Genomic DNA, 27,818 nt, shown 5'->3' on the forward strand with positions numbered 1-27,818 from the left:
GCCTGAAATCTGATATGTATGGATCCATGTTATTGTCTGGGAAGATAATGTCATGGCTGGAAAAGGAACAGAAAGCTGGATCAGGGAAGAGAGTAGCTCCCAAATATGGGAAAGGTGTATAAATATTGTTGATTGTAAACCCCATCAATTTGATTTGGTCTGGGGCCCATATTCAGCTTAGGAGCTTATGTGAGCTCTGCATCCCTATAGATCTGAGCTCACATTCTGTGGTCATGAGTAGGAACATTCCAAGCTGCCCCAATATCGACTCATCTTCCTCGGGTGTAGCACAGAGTACGTTGTCCATCCTCCGAACATTCTCTACCACTGTTGATCCAAGGTGAGGGCAAGGTCCTATGGGGGGGCCCACAAAGGGGTCTATTTTGTTGTTCCTGACAGAGATAGCCAGTAACAATGGAGAGAGGGATTTATTCAAGGTCTAAGCCCATCATGTCTGTATGGGAATCTCAGGACTCCCTGAGGATAAATTTTAAAAAGAAAAAAAATTAAAGAAAAAGTTCTATCTTCAAAGTAGGAACCAAGATTAAGTTCCAAGAATAAGGAAAAAGAATAACATATTTAAATTCTAATAAAGTGGTTGTATATAGTCAAATGGATCTAAGTTGAGTTCTAGCTGTGTAACCCTACAGAAGATTTACCCTTCAATACCCTGTTGCCTCTGTGTATTATTTACAGATAATAATACAGTCATTCATCATTTAACAGTGCAAATATGTTCTGGAAACTGCAACTGTCAGTCAGTCTTGTCTTTATATAAAGACTACATACCTATGCTATATATTATAAACTATTGGGACAGTGGTAATGTATACAGTCTGTTATTGACTAAAGCATCACCAAGCAAATGACTGTGATATTGACTCCAGAATTACTTGTATGCAGTAACTGAATCATTGAAGTGAAAATGGCAAAATGCCACCTAATCAGTACATAAATGTTAGTTATTAGTTATTAAAGTAGTCTTAATGTTACAGATGACTAGATGAAGGAAAGATTGAGATAGTTGAAATAATCTTCAGCCTAAAAGTAGTGCAGTGATAATTTATTGGACTCTCATGCATGGGGGGGGGGGGTCCTAAGTTCCATCCCCAGCACCACATGTAGCAGATTGATAGCAAGTACCAGAGTGATCTTCTGGTTTTCTTTCTCTCTCCTCTCCTCTCTTAATAAAGACATCTCTAAAAAGAAAATTGAGCTAATCCTTGTCAAAGATGCAGAACAGCATTAAAATGTAAGTGATTTAAATTAAGATTTTTTAATGAAAAAAAAGTAAAAATTTTAATTAGTAACATTTGTGTCATCCATCAATAATAGATTTATCTTCTAGGAAACATTTAAAGTACAAGCAAGTAACAGTATCTCAAATGATACTATATTAAAATCACTACAAATAACAGTATGGCCACTACCATATTTAACAATGAAAGCTGACCAAGAAAAGTTAGTATCTAATATATCTAACAGTATCTAGCAGTATCTAATTGTAAATAAGAAATTTCCAAAAGCAATGGAAGAAAGAAAAGGAATGAGACAAAATAATAAAATCTAGAAATACTTTTGTATATAGAAATCATAAGTATGGAGGGGAATAAAGATTTTACTAAAGAAGGACACACAAACAAAATTTCCTTAGATGTTTTTAACTTTATGATTCTAATAACTCATATCTGTTCTGCTCCTCTAAAACTGTTTTTGTGCTTACTATAACCCTAAACTGGTCAATAAAGTATTAAATTCTTAACTAACTCTTTTGGGCATAGGTTAGTCTGAACTTTTAAAGAGTTAACTTTGCTGCATGGAAGTCAATTTTAAATTATTTTTCACTAAAAATCATTTTAGCAATAACAATAATGGCATTAATAACATTGGAGAAATTCTTAATAGATAAAACCAAAAACTATTAAAGCCTATTAGTAAAACTGCCTAGAAATATCACTATAATAAAAGCTAGTAAGACAAAAATAAAATGACACTCTGCAACAATTTTTTGCCTCCATTTAACAATTTACTTCCTTTCTTTTTTAAAAAAATAAATAAGCAAAAGACTGGGGATACAGAGCATGAATATCCCTATCGAGCATTCAGTTCAAAATGCTTGTGCAATTTTTCCTTCAGCACAGTGGTATTTTATATCATGCAGTGAACTACTCCACTGGCTCTTCTGTTGAAAATTTCCACAAAAGTAGAACAACTGGGAAAGCTATCAGGGGAGGGGATGGGATATAGAGATCTGGTGGTGGGAACTGTGTGGAGTTGTACCCCTCCTACCCTATGGTTTTGTTAATGTCTCCTTTTTTTAAATAAATTTAAAAAAAAAGAAAATTAAGCCTGCTGGGCTCTTATTACAGTAGTCTTGTAAAAAAAAAAAAAAAAAAAAAAAAGAACAACCATATTTGATGCATCAATAGCACATTTCTAGAGATGCCTAATTTTAAGTTCCCTGGGCATCTTGCAAAAGAGCAAGAAGCGACTTTGTGCATTATTTCATCTAACTGCAACACTAAAACTTAACTGAACCATAAAACTAGAATCTCTTTGGATAGCCCCATAAAGTTTCAGTTACAAATCAACTTTTAAGCTATATAAATAAAAATTTGAAACTAAAATAAGATAAAGGAATTACATACTACAAAAAAAAAAAATGTATTCCATAGGTTCATTTAAAAAATCAGGGAATGTGGTCCAGGAGGTGGCACAGTGGGTAAACTATTTGACTCTCAAGCATGAGGTCCTGAGTTCAATTCCTGGCAGCACATGTACCAGCACAGTGATATTTGATTCTCTCCTCCTGTCTTTCTAATAAATAAAATTTCTTTTAAAAAATAAATAAATAAAGGAACATTTTTTTTAAAAATCATAAAAATAAATTTAAAGCCATTCTAAACACACAGATGAAGCATACAGATGTTGGCCAATTATTCTATTTTGTAGGAATTGAGCTAATTTCCTTAGTTATATTACTTGTGAAGTAACTAGAATAAAGAAAGTAAAATCATAAAATCCATATGAATATTTTGCTTCTGAAGTAAAAATATATAGTTCCTATTCTCAAAGTTTACTGTCAAAAGACACTGTCAAACTCAGTTCTTACAAGCACAGTGCTTTTACTAGCACACCTCAACTCCCACCTTTTAGGCCACTTCAATTTTCTGTGCAAGTTCATCTTTATCCAGCACCCTGAAATGTTAGCTCAGGCTGCTTACTCCATCACTTTTCTCTAGACAGTCCACTTTATCACTTGTTGCTTAAATAATCAGGCAAGTAATAATAACAATGGGTAATATTTACTGAAGCTTAGATGACACACAGTATTCTAACCACTTTACAGTTATTATTCTTATTAATTGTCAAGATAACTTCATGCCTTATTCACTATTATCTCCATTTTAAAAATGTTTTCTAAGAGGATGGTACTTTGTCCAGTCACATGACCAGAAAAAATATTTTTGTGCATACATAATCCTAAATGCTCTTCAAAATTGTCTTTCTCTAAGACTGAAAAGCAGCCTAATAGGCTTCCCTTTATTACATATGCAATAAAAACTACAAAAAGAGTAATAGTTTGGAACCTAGGAACAGAAAAGACAAAGATACTAAGACTGTAAATTTTAGCAATGCTAGCCTAAAGTAACTCCAATGACTTAGAACAAAGGGCAGTAAACTGTTTTTTGTTTGTTTGTTTGTTTGTTTTTCCTAGCAACAGGCTGAGGAGGGTGGGAGGTAAGCTAAAGCACCCAATGAAGTGCTCACTGGCTAGAACTTGGGAAAAGTAGTATACTATCTAAGTAAGCAATAAACCATTTCTCCTTTTTTTTTTAATAAACCTTTTCTTAAAGTAACTATTTTAAACTTTCCAACCATTTAATCTGTGTAGAAAATTTCAACTCTCCATTTTCATATGACACCAACCACTGACAATATGCAAACAAATGACTATGGCTGTAGTCAAACAAAATCTTACTTACAAAAGAGTCAGCTTAGATCAGGCCAAAGTCTGACAAGCTAGAAAGATACCAAGTCAGGTGTGAAGGCAACTTCTATACAAGTACTGCAATATCCAATTATTGCATCGTTTGGCATTATTTTCCTCAACTAACCTATCACTTTTCAACTTCAGATATAAGAAATAAACTAAAAATCTACATAAAATACTACATGTAACAACCCCAGCTTAAAAAAAAAGTCTAAAATATTAACGTAAAATTACTAACAAAGTAACATTAATTTATTAACTATTAACATTGTATCCATCTGAACATCTAATCTTTGAAAAAAGGTGCCCAGACTATTAAATGAGGAAAGGGGAGTCTCTTCAACAAATGGTGTTGGAAAAATTGGGTTGAAACGTGCAGAATAATGAAACTGAACCACTATATTTCACCAAACACAAAAGTAAATTCCAAATGGATCAAGGACTTGGATGTGATACCAGAAACTATCAGATACTTAGAGGAAAATATTCACAAAATTCGTTTCCACATAAATTTTAAAGACATCTTCAATGAAATGAATCCAATTACAAAGAAGACTAAATCAAAAGTAAACCAATGGGTCTACATCAAATTAAAAAGCTTCTGGGGGATGGGTGGTGGCGCACCTGGTTGAGCGCACACGTCACAATGTGCAAGGACCCAGGTTTGAGCCCCTAGTTCCCACCTGCAGGGGGAAAGCTTCACAACCGGTGAAGCAGGGCTGCAGGTGTCTCTCTATCTCGAACCCTCTCTATCCCTCCCTTCCCCCTTGATTTCTGTCTCTATCCAATAAATAAAGATAATTTTAAAAAAATTTTTTTAAAAAGCTTCTGCACAAGGTTGGGCAGTAACGCAGTGGGTTAAGCACACATGGCCCAAAAGCACAAAGATGGGCGTAAGGATCCCGGTTCAAGCCCTAAGCTCCCCACCTACAGGGGGGTCACTTCACAAGCAATGAAGCAAGTCTGCAGGTATCGATCTTTCTCTTCCCCTCTGTTTTCCCTTCCTCTCTCTTGTTTCTCTCTGTCCTATCTAAAACAATGGCAATAATAATAACTACAATAACAAACAACAAGGGCAACAAAGGGAAAAAAATAACCTCCAGGAGCAGTGGATTCGAGGTGCAGCACCGAGCCCCAGCAATAACCCTGGAGGCAAAAAAAAAACTTCTGCACAGCAAAAGAAACCATCCACCCTGGGAGTCAGGCGATAGTGCAAGTTGTATGAAGAGTAAGGACCAGCATAAGGATCCTGGTTCAAGCTCCCAGCTCCCCACCTACACAGGAGTCACTTCACAGGTAGTGAAGCAGGTCTGCAGGTGTCTTTCTCTCCCCCTCTATCTTTCCCTCCTCTCTTGATTTCTCTCTGTCCTATCCAACAATGACGACATCAGTAACAACAATAATAACTACAACAATAAAACAACAAAGGCAACAAAAGGGAATAAATATTTAAAAAAGAAATTCCCCCCCCCAAAAAAAGAAAGAAACCACCAGTCAAATAAAGAGACCTCCCACAGAATGAGAGATCTTTACATGCCATACATCAGACAAGAGGCTAATAACCAAAATATATAAGAAGCTCACCAAACTCAGCAACAAGAAAACAAATGACCCCATCCAAAAATGGGGAGTGGATATGAGCAGAATATTCGCCATAGAAGAGATCCAAAAGGCCAACAAATACATGAAAAAAGGCTCCAAGTCATTGATTGTCAGAGAAATGAAAATAAAGACAACAATGAGATACCACTTCACTCCTGTGAGAATGTCATACATCAGAAAAATTGCAGCAACAAATGCTGGAAAGTCTATCGAGACACAGGAACCCTCCTTCACTGCTGGTGGGAATATAAATTGGTCCACCCCCTGCGGAGAGAAGTCTGGAGAACTCTCAGAAGGCTAGAAATGGACCTACCCTATGACCCTGCAATTTTTCTCATGAGGTTATATCTTAAGGAACCAAACACACCTATCCAAAAAGATTTTTGTACACGTATGTTCACGGCAGCACCTGGCAGCAATACAGGTATCCAACTACAGATAAGTGACTGAGCAAGTTGTGGTATATATACACAATGGAATACTACTCAGCTATAAAAATGGTGACTTCACCGTTTTCAGCAGATATTGGATGGAGCTAAAAGGAATTTTGTTAAGTGAGATAAGTCAGAAACAGAAAGATGAATATTGGATGATCTCACTCATAGAAGTTGAAAAACAAGACCAGAAAAGAAAATACTAAAAGCAGAATTTGGACTGGAGTTGGTGTGTTGTACCAAAATAAAAGACTCTGGGATGGGGGAGGGTTCAGGTCCTGGAACATGATGGCAGAAGGTCTAATGGGGGTTGTATTGTTATATGGAAAACTGGGAAATGTTAAACATTGTTGGTATGCTTCTAGTTCTGCTTCTGGGATCTCTTCTGGTACATTGCTTGATATTGTGGTCTATTTACATGGTCATTCTGTCTCACTCCCCCTGCCTCAGGGAGATTTTGGTTTAGTCCTTGCTAGTTCATGCTTCTTCCTTCTCCCCGCCCCCTATCCTACTTACTTCCTTTTTTCCTGACTCTTCCACGGGAGGAGAGAGAGGAAAGAGAGAAGGACAAGATTGTGATTAGAGATAGCTTAGATTGCGCTGTGTTCCACGTCAATAAAGAAATACTGCTCTCCACTCAGGCAATACTGCCCTCCACTCAGCCATGAGTCCCTGGTCGTCTGTCTCCCGCCCGCAAAGCTAGCCCAGCACACTGGCACCCTGAACTTTGACTGACAAAACATGTACAAACTATTGTACTGTTGACTGTAAACCATTAATCCCCTAATAAAGAGATTTAAAAAGTATCCATCTTTCACAATTCATGAATGGAAAAGGAGATTGTGTCATTTTATGAAATAAAGTATTTGTTGAAATTGTTGCAAAGTAAACTAAGCTACTTCTCTCCTCATCCATTGTTTTTGGTTTTTTTTTTTATGTTTCTTATTGGGGGATTAATGGTTACAATCAGCAATAAATATGGTTGTTGGTACATGTATAACATTTCTCAGCTTTCTGCAACACCCTCTAACCCCCAATGTTGGTCCTCCTCCACCATCATGTATTCATTAAGATTTTAAGACCTAACGCCTAGCCTTAAACATTTCTCCTTATTTACAGCAACTTCAAGATTCACATGTATAATTTGCCCCACATCTTAGCTACTACATCAGCTGGCCACTCTTCTTTACCTTCAAATATATTTCCTCCATTCCATTTAAACTACCAACTCCAATACCTGTGGCTAACAGCTATAGTCTCTAAATAGGAAGGAAAACACTTGGAAATATAAAAAGAGAGCCCATTCAAATGTACAGTGTCAGGGAGATAGCTCAAAGGTAGAACACAGAACTTGGCACACCTAAGGTTCCAGTTCAAACCCTGATGCTACCATATGCAAAAAGCTGAGTGCTTCTCTGGCCTTTCATTCTCAAAATTAAATCCATTCTATTTTGAAATATGAGATGTGTGTTTCTTTGATTTTTTTTTTTTTAAACCAGATTACTGCACAACTCTGGATTATGGTGATGCTAGGAATTGAAGCTGGGATCTGAAGGCTTCAGGTATGAGTCTTTCTTTTTTAATTGCCATAGATTATTTATGGGACTCAGTGCCTGAATGATTAATCCATTGCTCCCAGTAGTTCATTTGGGTTTTTTGATTTGTTTTGTTTTTTCTTTTTTCTATTTTTATAGAAATAGAGAAATTGAGAGGAAAGGGGGAGATTAAGAATGAGAAAGAGAGACATCTGCAGTACTGTTTCACCACTAGTCAAGCTTCCCCCTTGCAGGTAGGGGGCTGGGAGCTTGAACCCAGGTCCTTAAGCATGGTGATGTGTACACTTAACCAGATGCACTGTCAGGACCCTGGTATGAATCTTTTTGCATAACCATTATGCTGCTTTTCTGGTCTTTGTTTACTATTTAATTGATAGACAAATGTGACCCAATGAAGGCCATCACCACATCCTCCTAACACCCACCCCTCATTTCTTAGCTCATTCATTCTCTTATGCCAAGACCACCAACTATTCAACATCTTTATGGTCTCGAAACCACTTCACTTTTACACTGACCATTCATTCCACCTTTCATTTCTTTATTTTCCATTTTACATACCATGGTTCACCACTATGCCATTCTTGTGCATTCTGTTTCAATTTCTTTACTTCTCTTTCCTTGAGTGATGCAATCCTTGGTAAATCTAACCCTGCCTATTCCACACCTTCACTCAAGCAATGAACACAGCTAAAATTAGAATATACAAACTTGAGTTGGTTGGTGGCGCACCTGGTTGAGCATGTTACAATGTTACATGTTACAATGCTCAAGGACTCAGGTTCAAGTCCTCACTCCCTACCTGCAGGGGGAAAGCTTCACAAGTGGTGAAACAGTGCTGCAGGTATCTCTCTGTCTCTCTCCTCTATCTCCCTCCCCTCAATTTCTGGCTGTCTTCATCAACTAAATAAAGATAATTTAAAAAATTTTTTAAATAATCTGCAAACTTTTTGGTTGCATTCACTACGGATATGACAAAATTAAGAAGGTCTGGCACTACTCAGCAATCCTTCTACATTCCCCTAGCAAATTAATTCTCCTTTTGGCTATTCCATACTTCTTCTCTCCTTTATCTTCCAAAATCTTTCTGTCACCACCCTCTCAGCTGTCATTTTTAATACTTCCCTGAGAAAATAAAAGTCAACATCCTCCCCCATCAAACTCTTATCAACTTTCTGTACCCATATGACCTTGCTTCTACTTAAATTTAACCTTCTGCTTGTGTACTAGATCCTATTCCCATTCTCTCATTCAATGATTTTACTCCTCTCCCAGCACATCATCAGTTTTTCCTTCTTTACCATTCCCATCAATATTTAAATATATACATATGTATGGATATACATGTGTGTGTGTGTGTGTGTGTGTTTGTATTCCCCTAGTACCTCTCCATCTCTCCAGCTACTCCCTACATGCCTGCTGTGTAGCAAAAATTCTCCAATGAAAATATCTATACTCAATGTGTTCACTTCTTTCCTTTAGCCCAGCCTAATCACACATTCATCCCTAGTATTTCACAGAAAGCATTCCTCAAGATCACTAGCTTTCAACTTGGCCAAAACCAGTGGTCACCTTGCTCAAGCTCTCAACAGTATTTGACACAGATAACCACCCCTTTGCACTTAATTTTGTGAAAAAAAATAATCTCTTTATTTTCTACCTCATTACAGCTTGTTCCCAGTTTCCTTTGCTAGCCCTTCCACTTCCTCCCACCTTTACTGAACTGAAGGCTCAGTGCTCCATTCTCAGTTCTCTTAATCTATCACATATGGATACAACAGGAAATCTCAACCCTCCTGTCTATAAATACTACCTCCTAAGAAATAGCCTCTCCTCTCCTCTAACTCCTCTGAGTCATTGATACTTAACTGGTCAATATGATGGCCACCTAAATGTCTTTAATTTTAAGAGAAACAAAACACTTGATTTTCCCTCCCCATTAAATGATTTTTTTTCCCAAAGTGTTTCCTACTCCTAGCCTTAATATTACATTCAGCTAGCTTTCTTGTCCAAAATCCTATAGTTACTATTAATATACTTCTTACCTTACATCGTTATTTCACCCATTACTGAGTTCAAGCAACTACACCTTCAAAAATTTTATTTTGTTGTCTAGGTATGTATATATTTGTACTTGTCAAAAAGTGCTAAATCACACACTTAAAATGCATGCATTTTATTGTGTGTATATTGTATCTGAATGTTGTGGTGTTAGCATGTATGTCAACAGCATACATACCTACCACACGACTAGAATTTCCATACATCTAGGATTTCTCACCACCTCTATACTACCTCTTTGCTTTTTGGACTTCTTTAATAGCCTCCTGTTTCCTTTTCAGTCATAACAAAGTATCCAGGAAAAAATATTTATAAAACTAAGTTATATTATATCATTACCTTCAAACTTCTCTACTGGCTTCCCATCACACTTAATATCAACAGGTTTTACCATGACCTTAAGACTGTGCATAAACTAACACCTACCTACTTCTTAGACCTTAGCTTTTATTTTAACCCATGTTCTGTGCTCCAAATACACTACTTTTCTGATGCTATGTAAAATAAATAAACATGTTCCCAACTTCTTTTCTTTTTAAAAAAATATTATTACAAAAGTATCCTCTTTACAAAGTTCATCTACTTCTATTCCTTTCATTAGATGGTCAGCAGAAAAATACTTGGTCCTGCCACCTAAAGAAGTTAATGTGAATGTTCATTCATGTAATTTGGTCTTTTAATAAACTCAAGTTGATGCTTAAAGCAGAGATAGTTTTCTAAATGTCCAATGAAATTGGGATTAGTTACAGAGAACATCTGATATCACATTAAGGAATTAAAATTGTTTTAAAGATTTTATTTATTTATTAATGAGAAAGATAGAAGAAGAGAATGAACCAGACATTACTCTGGTACATGTGCTGCCAGGGACCGAACTCAGGACCTCATGTTTGAGAGTCCGATGCCCTATATCCACTGCGCCACCTCCCAGACCACTGGAATCTTTTTTTTTTTTTTTTTCCTCTTCCAGGGTTATTGCTGGGCTCGGTGCCTGCACCATGAATCCACCGCTCCTGGAGGCCATTTTTTCCCCCTTTTGTTGCCCTTGTTGTAGCTTCGTTGTGGTTATTATTATTGCCCTTGTTGACGCAATTCGTTGTTGGATAGGACAGAGAGAAATGGAGAGAGGAGGGGAAGACAGAGAGGGGGAGAGAAAGATAGACACCTGCAGACCTGCTTCACCGCCTGTGAAGCGACTCCCCTGCAGGTGGGGAGCCGGGGGCTCAAACCGGGATCCTTACACCGGTCCCTGCGCTTTGCGCCACATGCGCTTAACCCACTGCGCCACCGCCCGACCCCCAGGAATCTAAATTTTTAAATCACAAATCTAAAGCACTGGAAAGAGCTACTTTCACTTTTTAAATCCCTGAGTCACAAGGTTTGCAAAGATGTGTGGAATTTCTCTCATTGATATATCAATATAGTCATTTTTGTATCAGTAGAATTTTGAACCACTAGAACTTTGTACTGTCTACTTTAAAAATTAATGACACCTAAATTAAATTTTAAAATAAAAATGTACCTACTTACATGATATAGGAACAACGGAAAAAAATATATTTATGCCTCTATGGGAAGTTTTTAGTACTCTGGACAGTTTTTGAATGCCATAAGTAGAATTAGAAGAAATGTAAAACTCATACATAAATATGTTGATATACAGAGATGAGATAGACACACAAACAGAAAACATAATCCCTATGTTCTTAAATATCAGGTAGCTCCTATCAGAATTTAATCCTGCAAGCAAACTTATCATTATAAGCACTATCTGCAACTTTCAAATAGCCTTCTTAAAGACCTAAAATCTACTGAACAGTAAAGATTTCCCTCAAAAATCTAAAGGCCTGGGGCAGAGAGGTAGAGTCTTCTCATTATCATGTTCAAAGACCCAGGTTGAAGCCCCCTGCAGGGAAGAAGCTTCACAAACAATGAGTGGAGGAGCAGTGCTGCAGGCATCTCTTCCCCTTCTGCCCCCATGTTTGTCTCTACAGAAAAGAAAAAATTACTACCTGGAGCAGTGGAGTGATAAGGCCACCAAGACCCAGCAATAGCCCTGGTAACAAACAAAAAAGAAAAAAAAAAATATCTAAAGGCCTGCAGGTGCAAGAACATCATTGAAAACAAAGGGAAAAGACAGTTTGTCTTTAACTCATCTGTTGTTGCTAGTCTCACCAACTGCCTACAGCTACATCAGTTAAGCAAGATTAATAATTAAATGACTTGAGGACAGCAATAAGGAGTAGGAAATATAAGTGCCTATCTCCAAATTTGCTAGAAGCCCTTTACTACGTGACAGCCAAAGAGTAATGAGGAAGAGAACCTCACAGTATAATCTATTTCTCTCGGTTGATAAAGTCACTCTGAGTTTTTTCCCCTAAATTCCAGGAACCACTACACTATGGAAGAATCAGGGAATGGATTCTAGTGAACCTAGAAAACTCATGCCACAACCAGGGCAGAGACAAATACTATAAAATAACAACAACAAAAAAACTTTGAGAAAGCGTACATTTCAAAACCTTTAATCTATAGTATGCATCGTTCAATCAAGAGTAAAGTATTATAAGTTTGCTCATGGTTTAGATTAAACCAACAAAAAAAGAATGTCCTCTTTAAATCTCTATCTTCATCCTGTTATCTGTCAAGTCCACACTTATACACTGTGGCCATTAGAAGAAAAATGTCAGAAATATTTCCATTCTTCTTAATCACTGGGATATTGCTTTCTCCTTTGGAAAACATATCTAAATTCCCATTAACTTCTATCAATATACACTATCTTTCCTGAATCTCATATTCACTACCCTAAGTTCCAAATTCATATGGATATCAGTGTTGTTTAATACACTCTATCCTTAGAATAATGAATGGATTCCTGTAAGGTATAAAATATTATTTTAAATATTCTTAAACATTTATATTCACATATGGATCTTATTGCAATGCTAACCTGACTGAGGTCTAGGACAGAGGTCTGAGAGTAAACAGTTTGAACAGTTTCACAGATGTTGCAAATGTCCCTGCTTCTCAGAAAATACTTTAAGCAACAATGTTTAAAAAGCAAGTTAACACCTATATCTACACGTTACCTTCAAAGGAACAATCCCAAAGGAATAACTGTTCTTTCTTCTGAAACTTACTTTTCTTTATTCTCTTAATTTATGTCAAATTTATTTTCTTATCCTCTCTCTTACACTTAACTTCAATTTACTTTTAATGCTATTACTGATGCATTAAATCTTCCATTTTATTCAACTGGCATCTCTAAATTCCCTTCCTCTCCTTCATTCTTCCATACCCCAAAAATATCTAAAATGTAAAAGTCTATGTGACCATGTGTTTCATTTTTATGTCCTTTAAACAAGTTCTAATTCAGCACACATCTACACATTTAAGATTTCTTACAAGGCAGCTAGAAACATGTATCACACAGGCCTTGCAAGTGGGAGACACTGGACATGACTGACCAGTGCACTAACTCAGCGACATTAAATAAATCAATTAATTAGTTAATAATAAACAGTTCTAGGTCAGTGAATACACCTAGCCAGGTAGGTTGCATGTTTTGTTATATAGACGGCCATACTCCAAACCCACATGGGAGGTGCCACAGCACCAAAGGCAACTCTGGTGCTGTGATGTCTCCCCTCTTTCACTATCTCTCTATCTGAATGAAAAAAAGTAACACAGGAGTGGTGAAAGGTGCATGTGCAAAGGTCTGTCTCTCCCAAAAATGAAAAAATAAAAACAGATTTCTTACAAGGATAAAACAAAAAGAAGAAAACTGTAGGATATCAGTAGAAATTGAGCATAGTCTATATGTACAAGACCCTAAGCAAAATAACATAAACTAAATATTAACAGTCATTACAACAAATCTTATATAGTGAAAATATTTAAAGCTCTACCCAAGGATTCACTTAATTGCAGTACATAACACATGTTACTCTTTGGGCATAAAACCATCTTGTTAGCTTTAAACTGTATTTTTATAAATGAGAGCCAAAAAGATAAAAAGTATTTAGAATTTAATGTCTAAAGTCTTTTTTTTTAATTATCTTTATTTATTGGATAGAGACAGCTAAAAATCAAGAGGGAAGGGGATGACAGAGAGAGACAGAGAGACACCTGCAATACTGCTTCATCACTTGAAAACCTTTCACCCTGCTGGTGGAGACCAGGGGCTCAAACCTAGGTCCTTGTAACATGTGTGTTCAACCAGGTGTACCACCACCCAGCCCCAATGTCTGAAAATTCTAAGTCAAAATGTTTAGTCTAGTGTTAAGACTAATTCCTACCATAACTACCCACTTTAATAGGTGTACCACAATGTCTACCCCTACAAATAAAAAAAAAAAGTCATCTTAGCCAGCTATAGCCAAGATGAATTTTCATTCTTACTTTCACTCTAATACACATTAATAATAGATTTCTCAAGGGGGGGGAAGCAAAGATATTGTAATCTGTGGAGGAAAAAAACTAATTGTCTAAGTAAAGTAGCATTTAATAATTTCCCTTTAAAAGAAGAAGTAGGGGTTCAAGGAATTGGGAGATAGTTCACCTGCCAGGTGTGAAGCGCTGGGTTAAAGCTCCTGCATTACATGTAGCACTACAGACAGCACTGAGTGAGTTCCATGGATGACAGGAGTGGTGCTGTAGTGTCTCTTCTATCTCTTGCTTTCCCCTCCCTTCCTCTCTTTTTGAAAACAATAAAAGGAATATTGAGCCAAAGATGTCAATCAGTAGTACTGTGCAAGTGCAAGGCCCTAAATTCATTCTCTGGTACCAAATAAACAGATGAAGGCAGAGAGGGAGTTTGATTCAATGAGTCAGAGCTATATAGCTCACTGTGGAAGAATGCATGCTGAGTTCAACCTCCAGAACTAAAAGAGAAAAAGAGAGAGAGATTTTCTAACTTAATCACCTTAAAGTTAATGTGCCCAGTATGACTGCCAAGAAATACTGGGAATTATTCAGGATCTTCCTGTATTTTCCTAATTTAATCCATAATAGACCTTGGTTTCCAAGTTAAAAAAAAAAAAAAAAATTAATGTCAACCCAGACCTTTACATCTTATTCTCACCCTTTCCAGATCCTCAATTAAAATGACCATCCAGTCCTATTCAATCTATTTTCACTGCTCCCTTGCCACTGACTCAGCCCAACCCTTTTGCCTTATTTTGTCTATTGCAACAGCTTCATTGCCTCCAGTCAGTTTTTCCACTCTGACCCTTACTCCACACTGTCATCCAAGTGGTTTTCCAACACATAAACCTAAAGTCTCTCCCATTCATAACTCTTCACTATGTTCCCAATACACACAAAAATTAAAGTTCAAGCCATTCTATAACATCACCTAACTTTCCAGATTTGAATCCTCCCTGCTTCTCAAACATATCCCACAACACCCTCTCCCATTCTGTACTTTTAAGTCCCATCAATAGCAAACTATGCTCCTTTGGCTTCCAGTACACCCACTATTTATTACCTTCATGCTTTTGCATAGGTGTTACTTCACTCTCAAAATGTCCTTTACTTCTTCTAATGTGGCTTTCCAGCCAACCACTATGAATTTTTCAAAACCAGCTCAGACCCCCAGAAAGTCATCTCAAGCCACCCCCCATCTTAAAGAGTTTATTAGATTTCCTCTGCCAACCTTGTAAGTAATAATGACACTGTCAATTACAGTGTGCCTAACACTATTCCAAGTACTTTACATGTATTAGCTAATGTTCAAATACACTTTCTTTTAAAGTTGTACCATTTTTATCTTTCAGACTATGGAAATTAAATCAAGAAGTTGAACAACTTGTCCCCAGAACTACCCAACTGTGTTAAGTGATGGAGACAAAATTAAACCTCCTACATCCTAAGTATTTTTATTTTGAACCTATTACAGTGCATTTATTTACATGACTGTCATTACCCCAGACTCTGAGCTCATTGAGGGTGGAGATTGTGTCACATTCAACTCTAAAACCACAGCATCAGGCAAAAAGTAATCAGTACATTCACTTTTTGAATTGCATATAACACTCCTAACAGGTTCGAGAGGAAAACATTCAAAAATTCAGTTGCAAATAAAAATTCAAATATGCCTCAGTCATTCTAGAACAAAGTGAGCTATGTTACTCATTTAATAAAGGGATATTTTTTAAAAAGAGAGAGGTAATTGCAAAGACGAGATAAAAATCCTTGAAGACAGTAACATCAACATATTTTTTGTAGTAGTACTGTTTGATCACTGCACTAAATCAAAACCCAAAAGGCCACTTGCTCTAAATTAACTTTTTTTTTTTCTTGCACTGAATAAGAATTATTCTTGCTTATCATTCAGGACAGTGAAAAGAAAGCCCTAAAGAGTACTTTGCTCAAGTGGAAAAAAAGCAAACCAGGGACCAGAACTACTAATTGCTTCCTTAAGTCGGCCAAGAAATGGATCCCATTAGGCAATTAAAATAAAATACAGTTGCCTGACTAAGCATACAACAAAAGAATTTCTAAGGTTGTGTGCACTAGCATTCCATTATTCAAATAGTGAAAACTTCTTCATCTTAAGCAAAGACAAGGAAATAGCAAGAACTAAATGAAATTAACACCACCCCACATAATATGAGTTTCTGTATTAAAACCTGTAACATAACATTAAAACATGTCTTATATTTCAGTAATTACATTTGGTGACTCCTAAAAGTTATAAAACTCAAAGTTTATCTAACACTAAAGATGAAAGAACACCAAATTTAGTATGCAGAGGGTAATCTTGCAGTCCTCCAAGCCATTCTGAAGTGCAGTCATTAAAGCCCACAGAGACAGTACCAGCAACAGCAGTGCACAGCACAGTACCTGCACCTCCCCCTCCTCCAGCTTTTACACACGTATGCACTACAGAAAGGTAAAGCCGCTGTCATTAGAAGAAAAATTTAGACCACAGTCAGAGTCACTGCACAGTAAATTCTACATCTAGAACATCTTACCATTTCTTGGTACACTCCACCATCAGTTCCTGGTAGGAGGCCACAAACTGGAACTTAGATGCATGTTTTCCCACACGCTGCAGTCTCTTCCAAACTGAAGCCATGATGACCAATATACTGGAGCGATTATGTTAGCAACACAGCGACTTTAACAAAGCACAGGGTCCAAAGCAAAGGAGTCTTGCATGTATGTCTGTACTTTTAAAAACTTAAGGACTACTTGAAACGATGTTTGGGGGGGTCCAAGAATCTTCTCCCTGATTCACAGGGTAAATTCCATCTCAGATGAATGGCCCAATCAAGAGCCGTATGATATGCATGACAGGTTGAATGAGAAGGGGTTCCCTCATGGAGACATCACCATTCCACCTCAGGGACTATATGATATGTATCCTGGAGGACTGAAAAGCAAAACAAAGAGAAAAAAAAAAAAAGATCAGGAGAGAAGCTTGAAAAAGTGACTAACCACACATGTTAGATAACACTGGAACAGATAAGCCCAGCTCACTGCATGTTTTCCAAACAATAAAACAAAACAACAACCTAGAAAGCTAGTAACATCTAGGATGCAAGGCACTAGGGGAGAAATTATAATTCACACCGAAGACATGGTGCAACACAGCAGGTAATCAGCATCAACAACAATTCTGAGAAGCAGGTTGAGGGCCCTGCCTCCCCTCCTAGCATCACTGAAGGGCGAGAGGAGCGGGAAAGTCTAGGGATGCTGTTTAATGTCCACCGCCAGTAAGAAGAAGTGGGGTATTTTAAATAAACTTTGTTTCCCGGTCGGTAATAAATAGCTTCGGGTCCTAGAATATGTGCTTGGAACAAATCAGGGAGTGGGGTGGAATATCGTTGTTCAGATGGAGACGGGAATGGATGAGAGGAGAGGAGTGGAGAGCGATCTCAAGGCACAGACAGAGAGGACAGTGTCTGGGCTCCAGGCCACTGGGGTTCTCCTTCACCGCCGCTGCCAGCCAGCCCGAGGGAGCGGGAACTCCGGCCGGGGCGCAAGGCGATGCCCCGGGAGGCGGCGAGCGCAGCGCGCGGCGTGGAGCGTCCCTCCCCCACCCCAGCAAGTCCCCCCGCGCTGCGCCGCCTCGGCCACCCGGCTCCGAGCCCCGCCGTCCGTAAAGGCGGCCGGAGGCTGGCCCCGCGGTCCCTGTCACACGGGCAATGCCAGAAGACCCCAGCCCGGTCCGCGACGGCCGGCCCCGCCTCACTTCCACTCCCGCCCCCCTCCTCACACCTCTAATCCCGCTGTCGGGCTGAGTCTGGCCCCGTTCCCTCCTCAACGCTGCTCCTCCGTCGCCGCCGTAGCAGCAGCAGCCGCCGCCGCCACCGAGTCCTCCATCCCCGCCGGGGCCACATGGAACAGACGAGCCAGCCGCGGCACTAGCGGGAGCCGGGGTCTGCAGACCCTCGGGCGGACGGCGCGCCTCACGCCCGCCCCCTCCCGGACAGAGTCGCCCCGCGACCGTCCCCCACCCTACAAAACCCTGCCAGAGCCGCGGCTCACCGCCAAGCGCCCCCTCCCCCGCCTTCCTCCGCCACCATCATCATTACCTCCCCCGCCGCACCTCTCACACTAACCCTACCCACAGCGGCTCAACCTCTGGCCGCCCCGCCGCCATTGGCCGAGGCCAGCTCGTGCCCCGCCCCCCTCAGCACCCGGCCTTGGAGAAGGAGACGTGTCATTGGCTAATCTGTACGTCCATCACATGGGCCCCACCCCCTAGCTCAGGCGTGTTCCCCGCCCCCCCCTCCGCCCCCAGACAGAACGCAGCGTACGGCCAGCCGAAACCTTCTCTTAAAAAAAAAAAAAGAAAACCACTAAGGACGATCCCGCCCATCCCTCTGATTGGATTAGAGAGGATAGCGATGGGCGGGAGGACTAAGGAGTGTTTATAGTGAGCTAGAAGATGGTTGATGAAGGTGGGTGTCCGTCAAAGGCGGGCCGAGTACCGGGCTGGGGCTTCTGGCTCGGGTCGGTGATGGCAGCACCCGAGGCAGCCTTGCCCGTGTCTGTGCTGCGGCTGCTGTCCTGTCTCCTCTCCCCGCCCTCGGAGCCGGCTGCGCCCTCTTCCTAGCCACTAACAACTAGACACCCTTGTTTTCGACTGATTCCTCAGGAGGATTTCCCTTGACAGGCTGTGAAGTAATGACTCTGCCAGCCCCCACTCCCAACTAAGCATCCAGCCAACTAGTCCCTAATAGCATTCAGTAAACTGACCTAAACACAAAGTGTTTACTGAATTGTTTTCTCTTCTTCTGGTTCTTCAACGTTTCTTTGAATTTTGGTTTTCTCCTCCATTGTCTCATTTCCCACTGGTAGGAACTCTAGGTGGATTTGGGAGTGGGTAGGTAACATATGAAAAAATAGTTATTGGCAAAGGAGAAAGAAATAACCTAAGTGGATGGGGCACTTGGTCTTATTGAAAGAGCCAAAGAACCTTGTGAGACTATGATGAGAGCTATAGACATTTCTCAAGAAGGAGAAACATCTCATGATAAATTGTTTTCCATTTTAGACGGTTCACAAACCCCCAATGTAGACAAAGAAAACAACGAATAAAAATTGGGACGCAGGCACAATATTGAAGGAAAGTAAGGTAAGGAGAGATTGAAGGAATGTCAGAAATATGAGCACCTTTCAAGCAATCAGCAAATAATCAAAAGAGAAACATGAAAATAAAGTAAGCAAGAAAGGCCAAGAAAACAATTAAGTGTCATCATTCTTAATCTTATTAAGGATAGAGAGGATATAAAATAATTTGAAAAGTGTTAGGGTCAAGCAGGAGAGATAGCATAATGTTTATGCAAAAAGACTTTCATGCCTGAGACACCAAAGGTCCTAGGTCCAATCCCCAGTCTCACTATAAACCAGAGTTGAGTAGTGGTCTGGTGAAAAGAAAGAAAAAGTGTTTTAAGTCTAAGGGAGGATTTTAAAGACATATTTCTTTTTTCTTTCTTTATCTTAACATATTTTTGGGCAGAGACAGAGAAATTGAGAGGTGGTTATCTCATTGTTGTCAGTTTATAAGAGTCTTCTTGTCACAGCTTACAGTTCTACATCTCTCCAAGGTAGGTGTCAACATACTTCATTACTATCAAATTGCCATCCTCCTCCATGATAGGGCACAGGGCTCCCAAACACCTTTCAGCCTCCTCCCACATTCTCCCTTTTGAGTCCATGGATCTGCTGAAATTGACCAGTCTATCAGTATTTCTACTCTTATTTCCCCATCTCTTGTTTCTTATGTACCACCTATGAGTGAAATGATCCCTTATCTGTCCTCCTCCTGGCTTATTTCACTTAACATGATTCCCTCCAGCTCCATTGATTTTTTTAAAAATTTTTTAAATTATCTTTATTTATTGGATAGAGACATCCAGAAATCAAGAGGGTAGGGGAGATAGAGAGGGAAAGAGAAAGAGAGACACCTGCAGCCCTGCTTCATCACTAACAAAGCTTTCCCTCTGCAGGTGGGGACCGGGGGCTTGAACCCAGGTCCTTGAGCACTATAAGATGTGCACTCAACCAGATACGCCACCACTTGGTCCCTGATGTTTTAACAAAAGATATTTCCAACAAGGGCAACAAAAGGGAATAAATAAATTAAATAAATATTTTTTAAAAAAAAGATATTTCATCTCTGCTTATAGCATATATCCAACGGGTATATATGCCACAACTCCCTTAGCCATGTGGTGTCAGTGCTTGAACCTATATTATGTACATGACTAGGCACATATTCTACCAGCTAGCTTCTTTCTGGCACATACTTAAAGTTGACTGCTTTTAGTGTGATTTACTTATACTAAATCTCTTTTATTTTTAAAGATCAAGAATTAAAAGAAACCAAAATGTAATAGAGTGAAGATTGTGGGGACAAAGGAACCCTCCTGCACTGCTGGTAGGAATGTCAATTGGTCCAACCCCTGTAGAGAACAGTCTGGGAACCCTCACAAGGCTATTAAATGGACCTTCTATATGACCTAGTAGTACCTCTCCTAGGGATATATCCTAAGGACTCAATCACACCCATCCAAAAAGATCTGTGTACACCTATGTTCATAACAGCACAATTTGTAATAGCCAAAACCTGGAAGCAACCCAGGTACCCAACAACAGATGAATGACTGAGAAAGTTGTGGTATATATACACCATGGAATATTACTCAGCTATTAAGAATAACGAATTCACCATCTTTTAACAGTGGTCTTAAAATGTTAATACATTTATAAAAAAGACTTTTCTTTGAAATATTAAATCACCTATAATCTTAGTCCAGAGAGACCAGAAGGAACTGGCTGTGTCACTATATTAGATACAGCTATAAGTAAATAGCATTAAAAGACATAAATTATGGTGAGGTCTTGTATGATACAGAAAATCCTAACAATGGGATTTTCAAAGTAAACCCAATTTCCAAATAACTTGGTTATAATAATAACTATCTATTGCCTTCTTAAACCCTAAGACAGCAGGAACCTCCCCATTCTCTATAAAACCCATATTTCTCCTAGTCCTGGAACATAAGTAACAGGAATGATATTTCAGCAGGCTTCTCTCAACCCATACTAATTGATATTTTATCTACTGATTTCAACCCAATCAATGTAACCAGTACCACCTCCACATATTTCACTTCAAACTGTGTCCACAGATGACAGGCCTTCAATGTCAATCCTTCAGCTCCGGTACTCTGGTGAGACCTTTCCTAGCCCATAGGACTACTTAATTCCATTTCAGGTGGCACACTTCCTAACAAAGCCTGGTCCTAGATATGGATCAGGGCCCAAGAGATAGAGCACATGTGCACATGTATCCATAAGTTAGGGAAAATATATACCTTAAAGTGAAAGTTCACGATAGTTTGCAGTGATCCAGTAAGTGCAGCAAGCAAGTAGGAAGGCCTCAAAAGACACCATAAAGTGCCTAATCAAATAGTTTCTACATAGATCTAGATATCCTCCTCACCTACTTCCTATTTCACTTACCTCACTCACTCCAAGTGGTTAACCTAGCCAGACAAAGTAAGGACTATAAAAGCTGGATAAGGACAAGAGACTGGCATATTTTAATGATGGCTATTTTGGTTACTGCCAGGCCACCTCATCTCCTGGTGCCCTAGTCAGGGAATCCTGGGATTCCCACACAGACATGATGGGCCTAGACCTCTAACAGATCTTTGTCTCCTCTATCATCTTCATCAGGAACAACATAATGGACCCCTTTGTGGGCCCCTATAAGACCTTGCCCTCATTGTGGATTAACAATGGTAGGGACTACCACATTCTCTGAGGGGAGGTTGGGCCAAAATACTCTACCACTAGAGGAAGATGAGTCCAGGAATGAATGCAGCCTAGAATGTCCCTAGATAATGACCATAAAATTCAAGCTCAGACCTACAGGGATGCAGAGGTTACACAGACTCCCGCACTGAATATAGGCCCTAGATCAATTTGATGGGGTTATAGTTAACAGTATTTATATACTTTTCCCATATTTGGGGGGTACTCTCTGCCCTGATCCAGCTTTCTAGTCTTATTTCCAACTCTACACCCCCAGACAATACCTTGGGTCCACATGCATGTTAGCTATTGGGTTCAGGCAAAAATTAGTACAGTCATGGACCCCTTGGAATATACCTAAAATAGACTTCCTAGTTCTTTCCAAAATGGAGACCCCAAATCTTATTTGCTATATTCTTACCTTTCAGTTCCTGATTATTAAACATTTTTTTCTGCTTTATATTTTAAAGCATTTTCAGACACCAAGTTGCAGGCACTACCATGACACCAAAATGACTTCCCCGGGCAGACAACCTTACCAAAGTATCCTGGAATCTCACCTCTCCAGAGCCCAACCCCACTAAGGAAAGATAGAAACAGTCTGGGAATATGGACTGACCTGACAATGCCCATGTTCAGTGGAGAAGTAATTACAGAAGCTAGACCTTCCACCTTCTGCACCCCATAATAATCCTGGGTCCATGCTCCCAGAAAGATAAAGAATAGGAAAGCTTTCAAGGGAAGGGATGGGATATGGAAGTCTGGTAGTGGGAATTGTGTGGAATTTTACCCTTCTTATCCTGTGGTCCTGTTGATATTTTTTATTTTATAAATAAATTTCAAACAAAGAAAAAAAGAGTCTTATAAATCAACATTTTCTCAATAAAGTTATACAAAAAATATAAGTGTAGGGGGGTTGGGCGGTAGTGCAGCAGGTTAAGTGCACATGGCGCAGAGTGCAAGGACTGGGTAAGGATCCCAGTTCGAGCCCCTGGCTCCCCACCTGAAGTGGGGTCCCTTCACAGTCAGTGAAATAGGTTTACAGGTGTCTGTCTTTCTCTCCCCTTCTTTGTCTTCCCCTCCTTTCTTGATTTCTCTCTGTCCTATCCAACAACAACAGGGGCAACAACAGGGGCAATAAAATGGGAAAAATGGCCTCCAGGAGCGGTAGATTCATAGTGCTGGCACTGAGCCCCAATGATAACCCTGGAGGCAAATGTGTGTGTGTGTGTGTGTGTGTAAATTTTTCTTTTATATTCTAATAGCAAATGTAGCTATGAAAAAGAAAGAACACAAAATTCAGATGTAAAGAAAGGAGTGGAACCAAGATAGCCAAATAGGGAGGGCCTTGTTTAGCTCTTCATAAAATAACAGCAAGAGTACAACAATGCATAATACTTATGTACAAAAATGAAACCTGAAATACAGAGGAACAAGCTTCCACAGCAAAGGACAAAAGTTCAGCACCTCAGTGAAGATACAGCAAGACACCCTTCTCCAAGATGGAAACATCCCGATACAACAAAAAGTTGAAATTGAGAAGAGATCTCTTAAGGTGCAAACTTTAATCTGGGAAGCAGAGAGACAAGCTATTTACTCTACAGCAATGGGAGGTAAGAAACTAAATGTTTCACAGGGTGGGGGAGGGGAGATGGTCTTTTGGTGGCGGAAAAGGTGTTTATGTACACTCCTATTAATTTGTAGTCATATAAATCACTATTTAATTAATATGAGAGGGGAAAATTGCTTGAATGTCTCAAGCTCTTTAATACACAGAAAAAAAAAGAAAAGAAAAGAAACTAAATGCTTTGAACAAGTTGGGAGCCCCAGCAGTAGCCATTCTTTTTTTTTTTTTTTACTGTTAAAATTTTAATTTTTTTAAATTTTTTTTTTATTTAAGAAAGGATTAATTAACAAAACCATAGGGTAGGAGGGGTACAACTCCACACAATTCCCATCACCCAATCTCCATATCCCACCCCCTCCCCTGATAGCTTTCCCATTCTCTATCCCTCTGGGAGCATGGACCCAGGGTCATTGAGGGTTGCAGAAGGTAGAAGGTCTGGCTTCTGTAATTGCTTCCCCGCTGAACATGGGTGTTGATTGGTCGGTCCATACTCCCAGTCTGCCTCTCTCTTTCCCTAGTAGGGTGTGTCTCAGCAGTAGCCATTCTAATGACCTCTACAACAGTGCTAAGAATCGGCTGGTGGAGACCATACTGGATTTCATCTCCATTGTAAAAGACACTGAGGGCCTATTCTAAGAGGAGAGTTCTACCACTCCTATCTAGCAGCACATTTAGCTAGGAACTGGAAAAATAACTTGTTGTTGTTGTTGCCATCAGGGCTTTGTTGGGGCTCTGTGCCTGCATGATTCAATCATTCCTAGACTTTTTTTTCTTTTCAGATAGCAGGTGTAAAAGAGGGAGAGAAAGGAAAGAATTGAGACACCACATATCACTACCTCACCACTTGTGAAGATTCCCCTTTACATGATGCTCTCATGTGGCAGCCAGGGACTCAAACCCATAGTTTGAGTTATAGTTCATGGTAAAGTGTGCACTCTTCTAAACTGGGCCCTGGCACTGAAAATCATTTCTACAAGAATGCTGACTCCCAGCAGATCTGTTCTTCACTAGTTCACATCCAACTGCTAGTAAACAAACTGTACCCTTACAGCTACCAAACAACCTGTGAACCTCCCAAAATGCAGCCAGCCAACAAGGGAGTCCCACAATTTGCCCTTCTTCCTTGTTGATCACAGCCTGACAAGTTTGTTCCTTGTCAGTTCCTATGTGTGTATGTTGTCACCACTTAGGACTAAGAGCCCCACCTCCTTTCAGACACAACCTTTTCTAATGGCAATCTGTGGATGCTGAGCACTTGCAACCTTCAATCCCTGGTCACTACCCAGGCTGGCTCAACCTCAGTGTTATAGCTTCTGCCAGGCACTTGTAACCAATAACCTTTCGTTGCTGTCCAAGGGTTATGGCCCTGGCCAATGTACTAATGTAGCACCAAACATAAGAAGCAAGCAGATGAAATTGCCCAGACCGATGGATCAACCTTAAGAAAACCCAAATACATCAGAACTACATAAACTTCCTATAAAAGACGTCAAAACAATGGTTGTAAGGTTACTCATTGAACTGAGAAGTTCAATGAAAGGATATTCCAGCAAACTCAGAGAGTGTATGAAAAGGGTCCTGGCAGAAGTCACAAAGATAAAAAAAAAAATAGAGTAGTTGATCAAAATTTATATACAGTAGAGGACTCTGCCAGCAGAAAGGCAGAAGTCAAAGGTCAAAATGATAAGTTTGAGGCTAAGTAGAGGAAACCATAAATTAAAAACAGTAGCTTTTCCTCTCCTAGGGATTTACCCAAGTAGCATTTCCTCTCCTAGGGATTTACCCAAAGGAAATAGAAACACCTATCAGAAGACATCTGTGTATACTTATGCTCATAGCAGCAGTTTTTGTTTTTTTTTAAGAATTTGTTTATTTATTCATGAGAAAGATAGGCAAAGAGAGAACGAACACCACTCTGGCACATGTGCTGCGGGGGATTGAACTAAGGAAGGACCTCATAGTTGAGAATCTAATGCTTTATTAACTGTGCTACATCCCAGATAACTAGCAGCACAGTTTTTAATCACCAGAACCTAGAAGCAACCCAAATGTCCAACATGAGATTAGTGGCTAAAAAGATTGTGAGATAGGGAGTCGGGCGATAGTGCAGCAGGTTAAGGGCACATGGCACAAAGCACAAGGGCTGGCATAAGGTTCCCGGCTTGAGCCCGCAGTTCCCCACATGCAGGAGGTCGCTTCACAAGTGGTGAAGCAGGTCTGCAGGTGTCTTTCTCTCCTTCTCTCCTTCTCTCTGTCTTCTCCTCCTTTCTCCATTTCTCTCTGTCCTATCCAACAACAACAACAGCTATGACAACAATAACTACAACAAGCACAACAACAAGGGCAACAAAATGGGAAAAATAGCCTCCAGGAGCAGTGGGTTCGTAGAGCAGGCACCGAGCCCCAGCAATAACCCTGGAGGCAAAAAAAAAAAGATTGTGAGATATATATATCTATATATATATATCCAGCTGTTATAAATGATGAAATAGGGGACAGGTGATGGTGCACCTGGTTGAATGCACATGTTATAGTGTGCAAGGACCCGGGTTCAAGTCCCTGGTACCCATCTGTAGGGGGAAAGCTTCACAAGTGGTGAATTTGTGCTGCAGGTGTCTGTCTCTCTTTCCCTGTCTTCCCCTTCCCTTTCAATTTCTGGCTGAATCTATCCAATAAATAAATAAAGGAAAAAGATGATGAAGTCTCCTTTGCATTCTCTTTGGTGAAACTTGAGGACATAATGTTTAGTGAGATAAGGCAAAAAGAGAAGGACACATATCAAATTATCTCACTTAATATTGTGAACTATTGTATTTGATAACAAACATAGCAGTCAAGGAAAAAATTTATATGCTCTCAATACAATTTAGGCAAAACTTTATTGCTATCTAGTATCATTCATTACCCCAGGGACTAAAGAATTTCAAATTAAATAGTGCACTCAATCTCACTTCTCTTCCATTAATTCAGTAATTTCCAAGAATATAACACCATAATTTTTATGGACTCAGGATCTTATAATTACTAAGAATTCACTTACTCTCAACCCTCATATCTACCTTTCATACTATATACTTGCTGAGTCTTTTCTTGTTGTTGTTTGTTTTGGCATGCTAGAAATTACTGTTTTTGTTTTGTTTTGTTTTTAGAACCTCACTCCTGCTACAAAGCAGCATATATGTCCAACTGACCACCACGCAAGAAGAAAATATCCACAATGCTTCTGTCCCTCTCAGAATAATCCTGAGTGTACTCAAGTCTTGATTTATCACCTCCTTCCATCCCACTTAATCTGTATGTAATAATATTGTGAATGTAAGTTACTCTGATTATCCTGTCCACTTGGGTGAAAACCCAAGTACTGACCACAAAAGATCATAGATGTTTTACATAACAGAAGATCCAAATTTTAAAATAATCTTGGGGGTCGGGCGATGGCACAGTGGGTTAAGCACATGTGGCGCAAAGCGCAAGGACCAGCGTAAGGATCCCGGTTCAAGCCCTCAGCTCCCCACCTGCAGGGGAGTCGCTTCACAGGCAGTGAAGCAGGTCTGCAGATGTCTATCTTTCTCTCCCCCTCTCTGTCTTCCCCTCCTCTGTCCATTTCTCTCTGTCCTATCCAACAACGAACAACATCAACAATGGTAATAATAATAACCACAATGAGGCTACAACAACAAGGGCAACAAAAAAATGGCCTCCAGGAGTGGTGGATTCATGGTGCAGGCACCGAGCCCAGCAATAACCCTGGAGGAAAAAAAAAAAATCTCTATTTTGCTTTTTAAATATTGTCAAGCCTACTTTGAAGCTAAATTACAAAGAAAGAAGAGGGAGAATACCATCCAAAAAGTTTTTATCTTCTCTACCAAGGCTATTTTGAAGTTATAAAAATTATTTTCAGTGAAGTACTTTTTCTAATCACTATTCCAGAACCCCCCCATAAAATATTCTAGTTTATGAAATGCAACCACAGACTTGACTTATTACCATTTTCGATGATAAAATCTTAGCTATTTGCAGTAAAAATTGTCAGAGGTATTACTGTAGGGTTTAACTACTAACAATTTATTTGAGCCTTAGTCATAGTAATAAGGTTTACTCCAAATAATAATGCTGTAGTTTTTTGCACTGAGTTTTCCAGTTGCCATAACAGCTACATAATAATATTGACAGGTTTTAACCATTAATGGTATTGCTTAAACCCACAGCAGAATAATTACTCCTGATTACAGTAATTTTCATGGTTATAAAAAAAAACAACTCAG

The 27,818-nt window shown here is 39.4% G+C and overlaps 1 protein-coding gene and 1 long non-coding RNA gene across 8 annotated transcripts in view; one reads left to right on the forward strand and one right to left on the reverse strand.

Moving 5' to 3' along the window:
- EHBP1 (EH domain binding protein 1) overlaps positions 1–27,818 on the reverse strand; it is a 406,607-nt gene that overhangs the window by 346,262 nt on the left and 32,527 nt on the right. For 2 of the 7 annotated variants that reach the window (XM_060187209.1, XM_060187207.1), the window contains exons 1-2: positions 17,877–18,048; positions 16,628–17,028 (exon numbers count right to left, since the gene is read on the reverse strand). In XM_060187209.1, coding sequence (XP_060043192.1) covers positions 16,628–16,731 — 104 coding nt within the window. In that variant the 5' untranslated portion in view covers positions 16,732–17,028; positions 17,877–18,048. Of the gene's footprint in view, positions 1–16,627; positions 17,029–17,876; positions 18,054–27,818 lie in introns of those variants that run through there. The other 5 variants (XM_060187206.1, XM_007539625.3, XM_060187208.1 and 2 more) reach the window with 5 other exon arrangements.
- Positions 18,192–22,764, forward strand: LOC132537488 (uncharacterized). The gene is made up of 3 exons (XR_009548944.1): positions 18,192–18,562; positions 20,472–20,544; positions 22,397–22,764. It is a non-coding gene; the product is annotated as an uncharacterized LOC132537488 (long non-coding RNA).

This window comes from Erinaceus europaeus, chromosome 3 (genome assembly GCF_950295315.1).
Source record: "Erinaceus europaeus chromosome 3, mEriEur2.1, whole genome shotgun sequence".
Taxonomy (NCBI): domain Eukaryota; kingdom Metazoa; phylum Chordata; class Mammalia; order Eulipotyphla; family Erinaceidae; genus Erinaceus; species Erinaceus europaeus.